The sequence below is a fragment of the Rutidosis leptorrhynchoides genome, chromosome 3, assembly GCF_046630445.1.
Source record: "Rutidosis leptorrhynchoides isolate AG116_Rl617_1_P2 chromosome 3, CSIRO_AGI_Rlap_v1, whole genome shotgun sequence".
Taxonomy (NCBI): Eukaryota; Viridiplantae; Streptophyta; class Magnoliopsida; order Asterales; family Asteraceae; genus Rutidosis; species Rutidosis leptorrhynchoides.
The window spans coordinates 181739640-181759763 of NC_092335.1; the positions used below are offsets into that span (position 1 = coordinate 181739640).

A 20124-nucleotide genomic window follows, 5' to 3' on the forward strand; every position below is an offset into this window, starting at 1 on the left:
TGAACAGAGCCTAAAAAATTTACATGACAGCCCCATTGATGATGAAGTTTAAATAGCATGTAATATTAAAATAATACAAAATGACATGGAAATAACATGAAAATAAATAAATACAAACTAATCACATGAAAATACACGTGTGTAAAATAAAAATAAATAAAAATTCAAGGTGTTAATTTTTACTTCAATTGTAACAAATTTTCAATTAGACACTTTTTTATGCATTAAATTAAAATCAAGCTTCTGTATGAAGAAAAAAAAAATTGATATACTATTTATTGAGAAAAAGTGATTTTTATGTTATATTTTTAAAAACAATTTGTCATATAATTAATAGAGTTAAAATGGATCAATTTTTACACGTACGATCAGAGCTTGTGATGTATTAGGACATCTCATATAATTCAAGAGGGACAAAACTTATCAAGTACGGAGTAAAAGACATGTTTTTGTTCATCTTCACTTGATACCGGGCTGGAGTAAAATATTCGACCCGCATAAAGAGCACACGCGCCACCATCGCGCGTCGTAAATCAATTTTTATTCATACACAGTGACGGTCACTCCTCGCAATATCATCCGTTCATTCATACAGTCCACGTCATCTTCTCAAATTATCAGCCCTCCGATCCACACCGCTCCGTCCAAACACCCTCACTCCATCATCTGGTCTCCTATCATCAATTAATTTCAATAATTTTTCCATCTACGTTACAAATTAGGTACGTTTTAAAACCCTAATGTTACGCTACTTGTTGTTGTATATTGTATACAATAATAATAATTATAATTATAATTAGAACTATGTGAAAATTAAGTTCTGTAACTGTATACTAGAATTAGTATTTTATTCAATTAAGTTAGGGTTTGTGTATATTGTTATGGATTCTGAGAAATTGTATAGTAGGAAATCATTTAAAGGAATGAGTAGTAGCAATAAGAAGAAATTAGGTCAGTCGAATAGTCAAACCTTAGGTTCTGAAAAGTTTGGGTTTAGTAAACAAGAGAATCGAGTTACGATTCAGCTGACGTCTAGGTCGAAACACGAAATGAAGCAAATTAAGAGGAGATTAGTTAGTGAGCTTGAGTTAGTTAGGAGATTAGTGAGGAAGATCGAGGAAATCGGAACCACACCGTTAACTTCGAAAGAGAACCAGTTTTATGAGAGTAATAAGAAACAGAAATCAGGGGGGAAGAAGGTAGGAGGAGTTGCAGATGCTAAGTTTTCGAATAAGTTGTTTAAGAGTTGCGGTGCGTTGCTTGAGAAGTTAATGAAGCATAAACATGGTTGGGTATTTAATACGCCTGTTGACCCGTTGGCTCTTGGTTTGCATGATTACTTTGATATTATTAAGCATCCGATGGATTTGGGTACTGTGAAATCTCGTCTTGATAAGAATTGGTATAATTCGCCCAAGGAGTTTGCTGAAGATGTAAGATTAACGTTTCAAAACGCTATGACGTATAATCCAAAAGGGCAAGATGTTCATGCTATGGCAGAGCTATTGTTCAAATTGTTTGAAGAGAAATGGAAGGTTATTGAAGGTGATTATATTAAGGAGTCGAGGCTTGCAGTAAATAATGAAGTTGTTTTGCCACCTCCAAAATCAAAACCGGGACCCGCACCTCGTCAGTTATTGTCGGCGGTAACGAATAAGTTTGGAACATCTGTTACAGGTGTTGATCCTAAACAACGGGTTACAAATGTATCTAAATCGGGTAGAGTTCATTCTTTAAAGAAGCCGAAGGCTAAAGAACTTAATAAAAGAGAAATGACTTATGATGAGAAGCAGAAACTTAGTGTTGAACTGCAAAATCTACCTTCAGAAAAGTTGGATAATGTTGTCCTGATTATTAAAAAACGACACCCGTCGTTGTCCCAAAAAGATGATGAAATTGAGGTGGATATCGATACTTTTGATACTGAAACTCTTTGGGAGCTTGATCGGTTTGTCACTAACTACAAGAAAGGTTCAAATAAGAACAAAAGGAAAGCTGAATTTTCTAATCAAGATAGAATCGAAGTTGAATCTGAATTTCGTATTCAAGAAGGAATGGAAGTTGAATCCGAATTTCTTAATCAGGAAGGAATTAACACTGAATCTGAATTCCTTAATCAAGAAAGAATTGAGGCTGAAGCTGAATTTCCCAATCAAGAAAGAAATGAAGCTGAATCAGTAGTCCCTAATCAAGTAAGGACTGAAGTTGATTCAGTAGTCCCTATTCAAGAAGGACTTGAAGCTGTATCTAATTGCCTTAACCAAGAAAACATTCAAGTTCAACCCGAATTTCCCAATCAAGAAAGAATCGAAGTTGAATCTTCTAATCAAGAGAGAACTGAAGTTGAACCTGAATTTCCCAACCGAGAAAGAATCGAAGTTGGATCTCCTAATCAAGAGAGACCCGAAGTTGAACCCGAATTTTCGTATCAAGAAAGAATTGAACTAGGGTCTCCTAATCAAGGGATGCTAGAAATTGAACCCGAATTTCCCAATCAAGAAAGAATCGAAGTTGGATCTGCTAATCAAGATAGAACTGAAGTTGGACCCGAATCTCTCAACCTAGAAAAAATGGAAGTTGGTTCTCCTAATCAAGAGAAGACTGAAGTTGATCTTGAATTTGCCAATCAAGATAAAATGGAAGTTGAATCTCTTAATCAAGAGAAGGCTGAAGTTGAATCTGAATTTCAAAATTTAGAAAAATCGGAAGTTAAATCTCCTAATCAAGAGAGAACTGAAATTGAACTCAAATTTCCAAATCAAGAACGAAGCAAAGTTGGATCTCCTAATCAAGAGAGAACTGAAATTGAACCCGAATGTCCCAATCAAGAAAGAATGAACATTGGATCCCCTAATCAAGAGAGAACTGAAGTCGGACCTGAATTTCCCAATATAGAAAGAATGGAAATTGAATCTTTTACTCAAGAGAGAACTGAAGTTGAACCCAGATTTCTTAATCAAGAAAGGAGCGAAGATGGATCTCCTAATCAAGAGAGATCTGAATTTGGACTCGAAGTCCCTAATCAAGAAGCACTTGAAGTTGGATCAGGATTGCCTAATCAAGAAAGAGTTGAGACCGAAGTTGAATTCCCTCAAGAAGGATTTGAGGTCGAAACAGAATTTTTTAATCAAGAAAGAGTGGAAATTGAATCACCTAATCAAGAGAGAACTGAAGTTGAACCCAAATTTCCTAATCAACAAACAAGTGAAGTTGGTACTCCAAATCAAGAGAGAACCGACTCTCAACTCAAAATCCCTAATCAAGAAGGAATCGAAGTTGGATCAGGATTTCCTAATCAAGAACGAGTTGAGCCCGAGCCTGAGTTCCCTCATGAAGGATTTGAAGCCGAATCAGAATTTTTCACTCAAGAGAGAATTGAAGCCGAACAAGATTTTTCTAATCAAGAAAGAATTGGAGTCGAATCTGAATTGCCTAACCAACCTCTAGCTGAACTTGAACCAAGCATAGAGGAAATTGTGAGTGTATGAGCTATCCCCCATCTTATTTAACTTTTACTTCTTTCTATTTACTTTTTACTAAATTTAGGTGTAAAATAATGCATGCTATTTCTTTTTGATTTTTAGAACCTAGCACCAGTTGTAGTTGAAGCTCCAAAAGAAGTTGAAACAGGTGAGGAACTCGAACATTTTCCAATGCTGTAATTCATATTCATTTCTTTTGATTAAATGTTGGTCAATTGACTTTTCTTAATCTGTGTGCAGATGAAAGATTTTCCACTGACCCAATTCAGACGGAGAAACAGGTGGAGGAGCAGGCTGTTCATGAAGACGAGTCAAGTAGCTCAAGCAGCTCGAGCAGCTCTACCAGCACATCTGGATCTTCTTCTAGTGGTACTAAAATTTGATTTAGTAAACATGTTTTTTCACAGAATTGGTTTAGGAACTTGACAATTGCTCTGAATTATTTACAGATTCTGATAGTGATAGTTCATCTGGAGCGGAATCTGATGCAGGTCATTCTTCCAAGGCTTCATTGTAACTGCCGTATCTATGGCAACAAAAAGGTACGTAGAATGTAAGTCAGTTTCCTGATTAGAAGCGTCCTGCTACAACTTCTAGAGTTCTTTCACTATTTGTATCTTTGTCTTAAATAAAGCGCCATTCACTAGTTTTTGGATCTCCCTATTATGTATCATGTGTCATGTATCATGTATTGTCAATATTTAATGCTCGTTTATATAGTATCATCATGAACTCTTTACGTGAAACGATCCATATGATTCATATATACGTGATTTTTGTTATGGTTTCAGGTTTAATGTTATACGGTTATACCTGGCAAACGGGTCAGGTTGGGTCGGTTTGTGTAACGGGTCAAAACGGCTTTGGGTTGAACTGTGTTATGGGTCAAACACGTTAGATTTTTAAACGGGTACAAATGGGCCAGGTTAGGTAAGGGGTCGAAACATGTCATAGGTCAAATGGGTCCAAACGGGTCATATACTTTTACATTTATGATTACGTTTTACGTTTATATTTACCTTTTACATTTATACTTTTACATTTGATTTTTACATTTATGATTGCGTTTGACGGATGATACTTGTTATGATCTTTATGCGTGACCCATTTGACCCATTCACAAGTACCATTGATCTATCAATATTTATTGAACTTTAGGATCCGATACCCACTTGACCTGTTCCTTTATATTTTGTATAGGACCTAATTTTTCTCAAGACACAGTTGACCTGAAAGCTTGACCCATTTGACCCAAATTTGAGAGTATGGGTCTCAATTGCCATGCATACATAAAGTTAAACGGTATAGTACAACCTAATTCACTTATGCTAATTTTTTTTTTATATTAAATTATACTGTTGGTCCCTTTGGTTTACGCGTAATTATACCAGTAGTCCTTATGTTTTTGAAATTGCACGGATCAATCTTCACTTTCTATCAACAGGCACGACACTAGTCCTTCGATTCAACACCCATTATACTGACCCGTTAAATACTTGCATGTGCATATTATGTGAGGACATTTCTGTCACACAATTTAAAAAACATCTTCAAGTCACACGCTTTATGATTCCTACCTGAAGCATGCTTCCCCAATTCAATGGCTTCTTCTATCAACAACAACGATACCTCACCTGCTCCTACTCATTCTTACTTCGATACAACTGTATGTTTTTATGCATTATCTGTTGAATTGCTACCAATTTGACTTTAGTTTTCCATTGATTGAAGCCATTGAATTAAATTGGGGAGGATGCGTCTTATAGGATTATGAAGCGCGTGACTTGCACATGTTTCTCATGTGACCTGCACATGTTACTCATGTGACCTGCACATGCAAGTATTTAACGGCCGGTTATAACGGCCGTTCGATTGAAGGACTAGCGCCGTGCACTTGATTTAAAGTGAGGGATGATCTGTGTAATTTCAAAACTCATAAACGTCACTACTTTGCCAGACTGTCCTTAGATGATAGTGTCAAATAATTGGAAATTGTTTCCATAGTCATGGTAGTTTATCTGCTGCATGTTATCACTTGCATTCACAATTGGGAATTACTTAAATTATTTTAATTCTTTATTCTCTTCTCCGTATCATAGAAGATATGTACGAAGGAGGTGTAATCTCATCGGAGCATGCAAATTGAACGCAAACATATACAATATATATACGGAGTATTATATATATATACAATAATAATAAAATGAATCCTAAGTGGCAAGGACTTGCATCTGGATACTTAAAAGCAGCATGCCAAAGGTTAATGAAATGATAAAAATAAGACTAATCAACTTTAAAAAGTGGAAATGAGCATACACATTTCTACTATAATATCTGAAAATGATACTCTTAATTTGATTTCTTGTTTTGCAGATTCCTGAAACTGTAAGAATCATCAAAGGAGTAGTTGTTAGTAGATTACCGTATACTCAATATAGCTGTAATCGACAAACATGGAGCAAAAATGTACTCAACTTTCAAGGCGTGAAGTGAAAATTGTTGATGCGTTATTGCTTCAAGTTTTGCGATTTTAGCCTGATAGAAGGGTATACACTTTGTTGTAGTCCATAACTGTTATGTTGGAACTTAATTTGACAAGTTTAGTGTGTAATTTTATGTCTGTATTTTGTAACAAGGTAGAGCTAGCTATAGTAGTTTTCTAGTGTGTTCTATCTGCTTTCAAAAGCTCCCATGTATGCCATAAAACTGCCAAACGTTGCAAAGTTTACTAGTAGGTTTTAAGTTAATGTATTTGTAAATTTATTGCCATGTATTTGTGTTTGTGTTTCGGGTGCCGTATTAGACATATACGCATGGTGGTTGACGTAAAAAGATTGTTTTCGTAAAAGGGTAAAATAAAAATGAGATACATTGAGTTATTTAGTTGTAGCTCAACTAGTAGTGGTCTGTCTCTCTTATCAAGAGGAGTTCGACTCCGTTGGACTGTAACATGGCACTCAATGGCAGGGGCGGACCTAGTGTGTTGAGTGTGGTGGCACGGGACACCACTGAAATACGCGATGTAGTGGAAAAATTTTGGGATTTTTAACTAGTGACACCAGTAGTTAGTGTAAATTTTGTATGAGTGACACCATTGAAATAAAACATCTGGTAGGAATTTTTTTGAGTTTTAACCAGTGACTGCAAATCCTGGATCCGCCCCTGCTCAATGGTATCCCTGACATGAAATATTCACTCAGGTCGCCTTTCGCTTAGTGCGGTGTCATACCCCGTCCTAATCCGTCTGGACGAAGTCACCAACATCTGGTTTCATTGCGATGATCGACTCCAAATAATGTCTTTAAAATGCGCAAATGCACAGCGGAATGTTTCTTTCGTACCTGAGAATAAACATACTTTAAAGTGTCAACCAAAAGGTTGGTGAGTTCATAGGTTTATCATAAAACAATAAAATTCATCATTTTGATAGACCACAAGGTTTAAATGTTGCATGGTACAAATGGGCCCGAATCCTATACCCACCTGTAATGTACATGCGATATCTTTTAAATACAGTACACCTTTCTCGTGTACGCAATCCATTTTCATAAATCTTAATAACCGTACACATGTCTCGTGCACAAAAATATCATACACATAACCTGTGTATAAAATCATTCTCTCGATACATAACATTCACATCAATTGGTGGCAATTATCCTGTCCACATAATTCAATGGTAGCAATTATCATATCCACATAATTCAATGGTGGCAATTATCATGTCCACATAATTCAATAATAATCCGCAGAACTTCTGTCTGCATAATAATTCATTCGAGGAATGTTTTTCTTGTGTCTATCTCGTCAAACATTTATAAAAACATTTCACGTATTCGCAGTTCAAAATATATTTCAAAAGCATTTAATAAAGCAGTTGTAAAAACAGCGTATGTATTCTCAGTCCCAAAAATGTAAAGAGTAAAAGGGAGCAAATGAACTCACCATACTGTATTTTGTAGTAAAAATACATATGACGACATTGAATAAGTGTAAGGTTGGCCTCGGGTTCACGAACCTATATCATTTATATATATTAAATCATATAATAATAATCAAATAAGTTTATATATTAATATTAGTAATATACTTGTGATTTTAGTATGTTATATGTATTAATTATAGTTTTACGTAACTAATTGTTATTTGGTACAATAATATTAATAATAATAAATAAAAAGTTGTGTTATCTTATAATAATAATAATAATAGTAATAATAATAATGTTAAAAATAATAATAATGATAATAAAAATATTGCTAATAAAAATGGTAATGATAATAAAAATAATGATAATTATAATAATAATAGTAGTTTTTAAATAAAGTGATAAGTTTAATAATAACGATAATGGAAATAATAATTTTTATAAATACGCTTAATACTTAATAATAATGATAATAGTAATAATAATAAATAGGGTAATGATAATAATAATAAGATAATAATAATAAAAATAATACTAATAATAACAATAACAAAAAGAAATTTGATAAGTAAACTACCTCTCCAAAGCTTTTCTAAAAACAAATGCCCCAAACCAGGCTCGAACCCGAGACCTCTCGATAACCCAACACACTTAACCATCCAAGCACCTTCTGTTTTTCTGATCTAGTATCCAACTATATCTATATATCTAATATATCTTTCAGTTTTCCCCCATCATATCTCGACCCAAGAACCCAATAACGGCCCATATTAGTAAAACATGAAATGGTAGCCCAAATAAAAAGAGTCCACTAATATTTAAAAGGAAGCCTAACTATTGAATCGTTTTCTTTTTCTGGATATTAGATTGAAACAGAACACGATAACCTTGTCATCTCCTCACCATGCCGTCATCATCATACCAATCGTGATTCATCATCATAATCTTCTGTTCATCATCTTCTCAATATCAATATCATCATCATCATCGTTAGGTCAATCAAACGGAAATCACCGCTGGATAATAAGTTAATTGATTTATCAATCGATCGAGCAGGAGTAGATAGATTAAGGTACCAACACCATCAATCGATCTAACGGATGTTGTTAATTGAAACAGAAGAATCGACATAGCAGGTAATCGGTTCATTATATCTTCTAAATTCTTCATTTCTATATATATATCCTGTATTATTAATTAGATTGAATACGAGAAGTAATTAGTGGTGTTCTTGAAGGGTTTTAGCGATAATCGACTAAAGTAAATGACTTGTTTGTGGTTTCGTTTACTAATTGTAGCAATAGCAAGTGTACTTGTTTTGGTTTGCAGCTGTACACAAACACAATTAGCAAGCGATTTAGGGTTGGGTTTTGATTTGAGGCTCGATTGAAAGAAACGAGTAGTAGCAACACATACATGATTTGGGTTGGTTTCGTTCTCGGTTAATCAACAGAAACAGAAATAGTTTAAATGGGATGTTTGGTTTTTGTGATTGGGAAATGAAACATAGTAGCAGTGACTAGTATTGTGAGGGTGATGGTCATATTACAGAAATATAAATCAAATAGCAAGTAGTGATTTTTGGTTATTGAGTTCGTTTGAAATAGGAATGTGTAACAGTTTCAAGAGGATTTTGTACCGAAAGGATAAACAGGAAAATAGCAGCTGTAAAAGCTGGGTTTCATCATAAACAGACAAGTCGAGTAGCACAATCATAAAGATAGAGGATTTAGTTATCGGTGGTGGTTTTAATGGTTGCAACAGCAGTGGTAATGCAGCAGCAACAATTTGGGTGTCAGTCGAGCAGTTGGAAATAACGAAAAATAGCAGCAGTTAAAGCATGATGGATTGTTATGATGACGGGTTTCATGATGGTTTAGTAGCTGGAACAAATCAATATCGTTGGAAGCAGCCATAAAAGATGGTTCGATGATGAGTGTCTGGGCTTCAACAAAAAGGAAGAGGCAAGAAAAGGAAAACGTTGATGGTGGTGTTGGTTTGTTTATGGTGATAAACAAGGAGAGTGGTAGGGGTTATACATGAGTGACTTATTCACAGACTCAAAACTGAAATAAACCGAAATATGCAGTAGCTTCAACGTTGGTTTGATTGTAGTTTGCAATTGGTGGATTAGGGTGATCACAGAAGTGGTAGCTGTTGGGAAATAGAAGTGAAGGTGAGATTATCAATGGTGGTAGCTTGGGTTGTAGCGGAAATGGGGTCAAGATGGTAAGAGAAGTGGAACAAGGCAGTTATGGTAGTGATTGAAGGAATAAGCAATTTTCAAGTTAATGCAGGTACATGTATATATTTTATAAATTAAGTTTCTTATGTGATATTAGATGAAAATGATGTGAATCAGAAAGTAGAATATTGAAATAGGATACTCAATTTGTAATTCGATTTCACGGACGAATTATTGTTTGGTGGGGTTGTAAAGTTGTTGTTACTTTCAAAATAGAATAGACAACATGATAGATTTGTTAGTGGTGGGTGTTTGTTCATTCGTATGGTGCAGATAAACCGATAGATCACTTGTTCTCATTGAATTACTTTATATTAAGTAATATGATGTAATTATAAAGAACTACGTACAATGATTTGATCAAAAGCAATAATAGTGATGGTTAGTGGGTTGTGTTCAACGAGTAGGAAACAGGAGGCAAAAGCAAATTGTTTTTATTTTATTGGATATTAATACACTTGTATGATTAAGTATATATATATAATATCATTCATTAATTTGATAATATCAAACGCAGTACTCGGATATTGGTAATGTTAAGTTAGTGTGTGGGGTAGCTCCATGTGATTATGTTAGGAAGAAAACAATGCAATTGTATCTAAAGAGATATGAGAAGGCCAGTATCTAATATAGTGATTTTTGAAACAAAAATCTAATATAATGATAAAATACGAATTGTAAACATATATATTTTTAATACATGCATGATGTATGTGTAAAGTAAGATGGGACCAAACAAACAGAGTAACACTCTTTGCATAATTGAATTCTCAAAATATGCATAAAGAAAACGATTAAATAAGTCTAGTTGTATCTTTTTGTAGTTTATCTACTGACAGTTTTCATGGAGTAATATATATCGTGCTCCATTGTTTTAGTTAAAGATAAAAGTCTACGCAACAAATCAAATCTGTAATTCTAATTTAAGTGCATATATATTCATTTATTAACAACTTAATTATATCGTTTATTATTTTACAATTTAATTCTTACAATTAAATCATATATTATTTTAGTTTATATTTCATATTATAATATATATTTCATATTAATATATTTAAACATATATGTATCTATTTACAATTAGTGGTTCGTGAATCGTCGGAAGTAGTCGAAGGGTAATTGAATTCATGAACACAATTCAAAATTTTGAGACTCAACATTACAGACTTTGCTTATCGTGTTGAAATAATATAAAGATCAAGTTTAAATTTGGTTGGAAATTTCTGGGTCATCACAGTACCTACCCGTTAAAGAAATTTCGTCCCGAAATTTGAGTGAGGTGGTCATGGCTAACAATAAAAATGTTTTCATGACGAATACGAGCTGATAAATAGAGTTTTATTACTGTTAAGTAATATGGATAAGCTAATTCGATTACTTAAAGAGTACGAGTGAAGCTATCATTAAAGATTGAGATAGAGATTTAACTTTTGACGTAGTCACGGTGGATTTCCGGAATTTTAAGGAATTTTAAAAGAAAAATCTTTGGAAATCTATATGATCTGATTCTTCGACGAATAAGGAAATTAAGATCTCTATACGGTGATCTGCCTCAATTACTCTGTCTGATATTTCCATTATAACTTAAACTCTTCCGTTTCATTATTCTCACCATTCCTATACTTTCTTTCTTAGTTCATACATCCAAAAGATTGTGAAATTACTTAATCCCATTCTAATCCTTAATATTTTTTTTTCCTAATTATCACTTCTGTCATCCTTCTTTTCAATCTTCTACCAGAAAGATCTGTTTACTTTTACTTTGGGATGATACTATTCTTAATTCTACCGTGTCTTTATATTGCTATTCGTATTAATATCCATGTTTTGTAATTTCTGCGTTGTTGTTGGGTTTTATATCTTCCCTTATATTTCGATGTCCCTGCTTCTGTCTCCTATAATCATTGTTATCCACAGTTACTGCACTCTCTTATTTGCTACGATTTATACCCCCTTTCTATTTCGGAGCTTCATGCTTTTGTTTACTTTTCGCAAGTAATGGTCCAGAATTCGTAGGTATGGAGTTTCGAATTATCACAATATACCAAATAGAAAGGAAAGGTAGTAGCACGATTTGATTTGTCAAATTACCAGAAGTTACAGAAAAATTGAGATATCAAGAAAATATGTTTCTCGATATGTTTAGAGGTTAAATAGAATAAAAGAGTTATGTAACATGGCACATGATGACGTTATGATCTGTGAATCATCATGTCCCATTAGAAACTCAGCATGACTTACTGTAATATAATCACGTTGATCAAGTGTCATTATATTATACTAATTCATGCATCAATCTCTTTACATTTCTCCAGAATTCATTCATAATTTAAACTTAGATTTTTATAGAAGTTTTCAATATAATGAAACACAGGAAGCACGAAGAGGTATATAATTTCGAACGAGAATATTTATGAAAATATCTTCAGAAATATCGAAGATATTTATGATGATATTTTGGGATTTCTAAGTTCGATGGTTGATGAGGAAGATTTTCCGCAAGATTTTAACATGAGTAAGGAGTAAGATATCCGTTGAAGGTTTCATCGGATCCAGAATTACCTGGATTCTTTGAATATATGGTATGGTCCTTGTATTTGACCTTGGTCTCCTTCGTGGTTAGCTCAATCCGTTTTCCAGTTCCAACTTTTCTGAGCTTTTCCAACATACTATTCTTTATCATCAAACTTCCGATGATTAAGGTCGTTTACGGTTTTCTATGGTTTGTGCTGCTTCATTCATCTTTTTCAACATTCAGAGTATTGATTTGTGACTGAGTGCTTTTCAGAATTTCAGAATGAGAGATCATAATTCTAAGAGATAAATGTCATACATATAACTGTTGATGTAGATATGCTGTGAGTTTTCAAAGTACTGATTGCTGATTCTCGGTAATTGGTATGGCAGTTCTCGTTACAAGATGCGGATGAGTATATGATAGGGTTTCAATGAATAAATATAATGATTTGTCAGAGAGATTTAAGCCAAGAAGCAACGAGGTTGTTGGTACGTCTGCTGGTAATATGGTAGAATATAAAAGAATTCTCCAGTATCAAAAGGGTAATCGTATATATCAGGATTATAGCAAGGCTACTTCGAATGAAAAGTCGAAGTTGACTTGCTGGAGCTGTGACAAAATTGGCTACTTTGAAAAAAAATTGCGTTGTTATTTTCGAAAAATAACAATGCCAAAGAAGTTAGCACAGATATGTGTTTAAACATTTATACAGGTTCCGAGAATTTTTCAGGTACATAACTATATGCGCAAATCTTTTCTTCCGTAGAGGAAGTGCAGTTGGTTCATCCTCTCGATCGAGGTGTTTTCAAGAATCATGAAAGGTTTGAACGCAGATTGTAATCATCAAGATACAAATGAGGTTTAAGATGAAATCAAGTGGCAAACTTGAAGAATTGTTTAGTTTTATATGTTATAATCAATATTTTAATTCATTTTAATTGTCCAATGTTATTAGTCCACAGTCGATAGTCCACAATTAACAGTCCAATAATTCATATATAGTTTAATATATAATATTCGAATTAATTAATACGTATCGTGACCCGTGTACATGTCTCAGACTCGATCACAACTCAAACTATATATATTATTGTAGAATCAACCTCAACCCTATATAGCTAACTCCAACATTACTGCATATAGAGTGTCTATGGTGATTCCAAATAATATATATAGATGCGTCGATATGATATGTCAAAACCTTGTATACGTGTCCCGATATTTAAAGTGCGTAAAATAAATAACAGAAATTAAATGACGATAAATAAAATTGCGATAATTAAATTGCGATAAATAAAATGCGATAAATAAATTGCGATAAATAAATTGCGGTAAATAAAAGGTAATACGGAATTAACAGTTAGCTAGGAATAGTTAGCTAGGAACAGTTAGCGTGGATTCTTAACAAAATTTCTCATAATTAATTTGTTTGTTTCTAACAAATTTTATTTTGTCCAATGTTTTCTTCATTATGCCACTTGTTAGATTCTGATAAATCAAAATCCAAATAGGAAATTGAATGAAAATGGTTATTCTGCGGTGAACGGATTCGTATCTTTATAGATGTAAGTAGGATAGTAAATGAATGTTGAATCAGATTTGAAAAAAATGTACAGTGTAACTTATTAATGTGAAATTTAAATATTGCTCGGGTATTACCTACCCGTTAAAATATTTTCACCATTAACAGTTTGTACCAAAGAATTTTTAATTACAATCCTTATGAAAATATATATACATATATATTTTCTTCAGATGTAATCATGAATTTAATGAGTTAATATAATATTAATCTCATTTGATTTACCGTTAGAACAAGAGTATGTAATCTCTAAAATATTAAAGATTACATTATCGCCATGTCGAACGAAGATAAATGATGTAGAACATCATATAGAATGAAGATAACCGATGTAGAACAAGATGTAAAACGAAGATTATGATCGAGGCATAGATTGCAATGTTGAGGCGTGTGTTGTTGCTGAAGCTAGTAAGTTTTGCACCATATTTTCCAAATTGATTACTCGAGCGTGAAGTTCGTTGACTTCTTCTATTATTCCGGGATGATTGTCGGTCGGAACGAGCGGATGAATAAGGTTTAGAATTATGGATAGAATATAATCATGACGAGATACTCTGAATATGAGCGAGAAAATGGTATTACAGACAGGTTCGCCGGTAAGTGCTTTAGGTTCATCGTCAAGAGGTAAATTCAGTTGGTGAAAGGGATCGCCTTCTTCGCGTCTCCATTGATTAAGTCGACTACGAACCCATCAGATGAATTGGGGATGCTGATTGATTGATTCATTCTGGTGACACCGCTTTCGGAGCTTAGGTGAATATCCATGTCAGAATAGCTGTCGGAATAACTATCGGAATAGTTATCGGAATCTGAGGACTCGAATTGGTTAAGGGATTCATCTCGTACGATCAGATGAAGAATTTTTGATAAGAAATAGATTATAGGATGCAGATTAGTACCCTGCAATACATAATTTACATATGCATATATAATACTAAAATCCCATAAGTTACGGAGGAATCTACGGAAGCTGTCAGGCAAAGGTAACAATAAAAGATACGCTAAAATATGAATTTATCTATACAAAGTCTATGCAGTAGAGGCAGTAAGACGTGTCTAGACTTTAAGGATGATAAGCAAATAAATTTTTGACACTAAATGATAAGCAAAACTTTTGACATTCAGACACGGTCGAAGTCCAGACTCACTAATGCATCTAAACAACTATCAGTTAGACACATTAATACAAGACCTGGTTCGCTAAGACCATCGCTCTGATACCAACTGTCATACCCCGTCCTAATCCGTCTGGACGAAGTCACCAACATCTGGTTTTATTGCGATGATCGACTCCAAATAATGTCTTTAAAATGCGCAAATGCACAGCGGAATGTTTCTTTTGTACCTGAGAATAAACATGCTTTAAAGTGTCAACCAAAAGGTTGGTGAGTTCATAGGTTTATCATAAAACAATAAAATTCATCATTTTGATAGACCACAAGGTTTAAATGCTGCATGGTACAAATGGGCCCGAATCCTATACCCACCTGTAATGTACATGCGATATCTTTTAAATACAGTACACCTTTCTCGTGTACGCAATCCATTTTCATAAATCTTAATAACCGTACACATGTCTCGTGCACAAAAATATCATACACATAACCTGTGTATAAAATCATTCTCTCGATACATAACATTCACATCAATTGGTGGCAATTATCCTGTCCACATAATTCAATGGTGGCAATTATCATATCCACATAATTCAATGGTGGCAATTATCATGTCCACATAATTCAATAATAATCCGCAGAACTTCTGTCTGCATAATAATTCATTCGAGGAATGTTTTTCTTGTGTCTATCTCGTCAAACATTTATAAAAACATTTCACGTATTCGCAGTTCAAAATATATTTCAAAAGCATTTAATAAAGCAGTTGTAAAAACAGCGTATGTATTCTCAGTCCCAAAAATGTAAAGAGTAAAAGGGAGCAAATGAACTCACCATACTGTATTTTGTAGTAAAAATACATATGACGACATTGAATAAGTGTAAGGTTGGCCTCGGATTCACGAACCTATATCATTTATATATATTAAATCATATAATAATAATCAAATAAGTTTATATATTAATATTAGTAATATACTTGTGATTTTAGTATGTTATATGTATTAATTATAGTTTTACGTAACTAATTGTTATTTGGTACAATAATATTAATAATAATAAATAAAAAGTTGTGTTATCTTATAATAATAATAATAATAGTAATAATAATAATGATAATAAAAATATTGCTAATAAAAATGGTAATGATAATAAAAATAATGATAATTATAATAATAATAGTAGTTTTTAAATAAAGTGATAAGTTTAATAATAACGATAATGGAAATAATAATTTTTATAAATACGCTTAATACTTAATAATAATGATAATAGTAATAATAATAAATAGGGTAATGATAATAATAATAAGATAATAATAATAAAAATAATACTAATAATAACAATAACAAAAAGAAATTTGATAAGTAAACTACCTCTCCAAAGCTTTTCTAAAAACAAATGCCCCAAACCAGGCTCGAACCCGAGACCACTCGATAACCCAACACACTTAACCATCCAAGCACCTTCTGTTTTTCTGATCTAGTATCCAACTATATCTATATATCTAATATATCTTTCAGTTTTCCCCCATCATATCTCGACCCAAGAACCCAATAACGGCCCATATTAGTAAAACATGAAATGGTAGCCCAAATAAAAAGAGTCCACTAATATTTAAAAGGAAGCCTAACTATTGAATCGTTTTCTTTTTCTGGATATTAGATTGAAACAGAACACGATAACCTTGTCATCTCCTCACCATGCCGTCATCATCATACCAATCGTGATTCATCATCATAATCTTCTGTTCATCATCTTCTCAATATCAATATCATCATCATCATCATCGTTAGGTCAATCAAACGGAAATCACCGCTGGATAATAAGTTAATTGATTTATCAATCGATCGAGCAGGAGTAGATAGATTAAGGTACCAACACCATCAATCGATCTAACGGATGTTGTTAATTGAAACAGAAGAATCGACATAGCAGGTAATCGGTTCATTATATCTTCTAAATTCTTCATTTCTATATATATATATTATGTATTATTAATTAGATTGAATACGAGAAGTAATTAGTGGTGTTCTTGAAGGGTTTTAGCGATAATCGACTAAAGTAAATGACTTGTTTGTGGTTTCGTTTACTAATTGTAGCAATAGCAAGTGTACTTGTTTTGGTTTGCAGCTGTACACAAACACAATTAGCAAGCGATTTAGGGTTGGGTTTTGATTTGAGGCTCGATTGAAAGAAACGAGTAGTAGCAACACATACATGATTTGGGTTGGTTTCGTTCTCGGTTAATCAACAGAAACAGAAATAGTTTAAATGGGATGTTTGGTTTTTGTGATTGGGAAATGAAACATAGTAGCAGTGACTAGTATTGTGAGGGTGATGGTCATATTACAGAAATATAAATCAAATAGCAAGTAGTGATTTTTGGTTATTGAGTTCGTTTGAAATAGGAATGTGTAACAGTTTCAAGAGGATTTTGTACCGAAAGGATAAACAGGAAAATAGCAGCTGTAAAAGCTGGGTTTCATCATAAACAGACAAGTCGAGTAGCACAATCATAAAGATAGAGGATTTAGTTATCGGTGGTGGTTTTAATGGTTGCAACAGCAGTGGTAATGCAGCAGCAACAATTTGGGTGTCAGTCGAGCAGTTGGAAATAACGAAAAATAGCAGCAGTTAAAGCATGATGGATTGTTATGATGACGGGTTTCATGATGGTTTAGTGGCTGGAACAAATCAATATCGTTGGAAGCAGCCATAAAAGATGGTTCGATGATGAGTGTCTGGGCTTCAACAAAAAGGAAGAGACAAGAAAAGGAAAACGTTGATGGTGGTGTTGGTTTGTGTATGGTGATAAACAAGGAGAGTGGTAGGGGTTATACATGAGTGATTTATTCACAGACTCAAAACTGAAATAAACCGAAATATGCAGTAGCTTCAACGTTGGTTTGATTGTAGTTTGCAATTGGTGGATTAGGGTGATCACAGAAGTGGTAGCTGTTGGGAAATAGAAGTGAAGGTGAGATTATCAATGGTGGTAGCTTGGGTTGTAGCGGAAATGGGGTCAAGATGGTAAGAGAAGTGGAACAAGGCAGTTATGGTAGTGATTGAAGGAATAAGCAATTTTCAAGTTAATGCAGGTACATGTATATATTTTATAAATTAAGTTTCTTATGTGATATTAGATGAAAATGATGTGAATCAGAAAGTAGAATATTGAAATAGGATACTCAATTTGTAATTCGATTTCACGGACGAATTATTGTTTGGTGGGGTTGTAAAGTTGTTGTTACTTTCAAAATAGAATAGACAGCATGATAGATTTGTTAGTGGTGGGTGTTTGTTCATTCGTATGGTGCAGATAAACCGATAGATCACTAGTTCTCATTGAATTACTTTATATTAAGTAATATGATGTAATTATAAAGAACTACGTACAATGATTTGATCAAAAGCAATAATAGTGATGGTTAGTGGGTTGTGTTCAACGAGTAGGAAACAGGAGGCAAAAGCAAATTGTTTTTATTTTATTGGATATTAATACACTTGTATGATTAAGTATATATATATATAATATCATTCATTAATTTGATAATATCAAACGCAGTACTCGGATATTGGTAATGTTAAGTTAGTGTGTGGGGTAGCTCCATGTGATTATGTTAGGAAGAAAACAATGCAATTGTATCTAAAGAGATATGAGAAGGCCAGTATCTAATATAGTGATTTTTGAAACAAAAATCTAATATAATGATAAAATACGAATTGTAAACATATATATTTTTAATACATGCATGATGTATGTGTAAAGTAAGATGGGACCAAACAAACAGAGTAACACTCTTTGCATAATTGAATTCTCAAAATATGCATAAAGAAAACGATTAAATAAGTCTAGTTGTATCTTTTTGTAGTTTATCTACTGACAGTTTTCATGGAGTAATATATATCGTGCTCCATTGTTTTAGTTAAAGATAAAAGTCTACGCAACAAATCAAATCTGTAATTCTAATTTAAGTGCATATATATTCATTTATTAACAACTTAATTATATCGTTTATTATTTTACAATTTAATTCTTACAATTAAATCATATAGTATTTTAGTTTATATTTCATATTATAATATATATTTCATATTAATATATTTAAACATATATGTATCTATTTACAATTAGTGGTTCGTGAATCGTCGGAAGTAGTCGAAGGGTAATTGAATTCATGAACACAATTCAAAATTTTAAGACTCAACATTACAGACTTTGCTTATCGTGTCGAAATAATATAAAGATCAAGTTTAAATTTGGTTGGAAATTTCCGGGTCATCACATGCGGGGGCAACGGGGAGGGGGGGTTTTATCGGCCATGTCCTCAGATTGATCCGGGTTTTCTCCAGAGCAGTAGTTGGGGCGGGTTATGAAACTACGGGAGATGAACGCGTAAGTGGTTATGGTTAATATAATGAAATATGAATTGTATACCTCTAGTGTTCTGCAAGTGTAAAGCGTATTATTCCTCTACTATTGTGGAATAATTAGCAGAACGTGAATAAGGAAAGGTCACCTTTCATTTATGTCTCGAATATCATTTATATATCTTCTTTTATAAAATTATCAAGGACATTTAATTAATTAAGAATTCTAAATTAATGATTCTTCACTACTACTGTACAACGTACTACACGTCTACACGTAACATAACAGCATGACTCATTAACATAATCAAAAGAAAGTTTGTAGTCAAATTTAAGAATAACTCTGTCAAAATATATTTAGTTAGTTGCCAAGTGTTAATCATCAATTAAATGATTATAAAATACAAATACCTTATGTGATGTGTTTTTTTCATGCGGAGTGATATATACACAATCAAATTTTGTTATGTACACAACTATCATGCTTTACGTGTTTTATAGTACAATACTATAAAGCATGATGATTGTGTACATAACAAAATTTGATTATGTATATATCATCACCCTTTTTTCATCATAAACTTGTATCCAATCAGCAATAGACCTTTTATTGAAGTAAGCCTACCTTCAACTTTTTGTCACCAAATTTATAATCAAAATATTTTTTAATTAATTTATTATGCCTAACCAAGTTTAAACATATTTATCTTAAAAATTCAAAATTAATATTTATTAAACATATCTTAAACTTTAAATAATCACAGTAAACATTTATTAAACATATTTTAAATTCAATAAAAAAAAATCAAAAGTACTTTCTCACACGTAACTTAAATGAAAAATGGACCATCAATTAATAATCATAATAATCAATAAT

General features: G+C 32.9%; 1 protein-coding gene across 3 annotated transcripts; it reads left to right on the forward strand.

Annotated features, from left to right (window-relative positions):
* Positions 1–442: 442 nt before the first annotated feature.
* Positions 443–6245, forward strand: LOC139902768 (uncharacterized). Of its 3 annotated transcripts, XR_011777670.1 has the most exons (6): positions 443–3482; positions 3585–3630; positions 3723–3851; positions 3932–4024; positions 4683–4784; positions 5856–6245. XR_011777670.1 is itself a non-coding variant. In XM_071885375.1 (5 exons), exons 1-4 carry the CDS (start codon positions 882–884, stop codon positions 3997–3999), a joined length of 2844 nt encoding a protein of 947 aa, XP_071741476.1. In that variant the 5' UTR covers positions 443–881; the 3' UTR covers positions 4000–4024; positions 5856–6245. The 3 variants fall into 3 exon arrangements, 2 of the variants coding, with proteins under 2 accessions (XP_071741476.1, XP_071741477.1); XM_071885375.1 differs by lacking the exon at positions 4683–4784; XM_071885376.1 differs by lacking the exon at positions 4683–4784 and having other exon boundaries at positions 443–3476.
* The last annotated feature ends 13879 nt before the right edge of the window (positions 6246–20124 follow it).

Excerpts from the sequence above, each read along its gene's own strand:
- LOC139902768 (XM_071885375.1), top strand. The coding sequence starts at position 882 with ATGGATTCTGAGAAATTGTATAGTAGGAAATCATTTAAAGGAATGAGT. Across the intron at positions 3,483-3,584 it reads GCATAGAGGAAATTGTGAGT|AACCTAGCACCAGTTGTAGT; the intron begins GTATGAGCTATC and ends TTTGATTTTTAG. Across the intron at positions 3,852-3,931 it reads ATCTGGATCTTCTTCTAGTG|ATTCTGATAGTGATAGTTCA; the intron begins GTACTAAAATTT and ends AATTATTTACAG.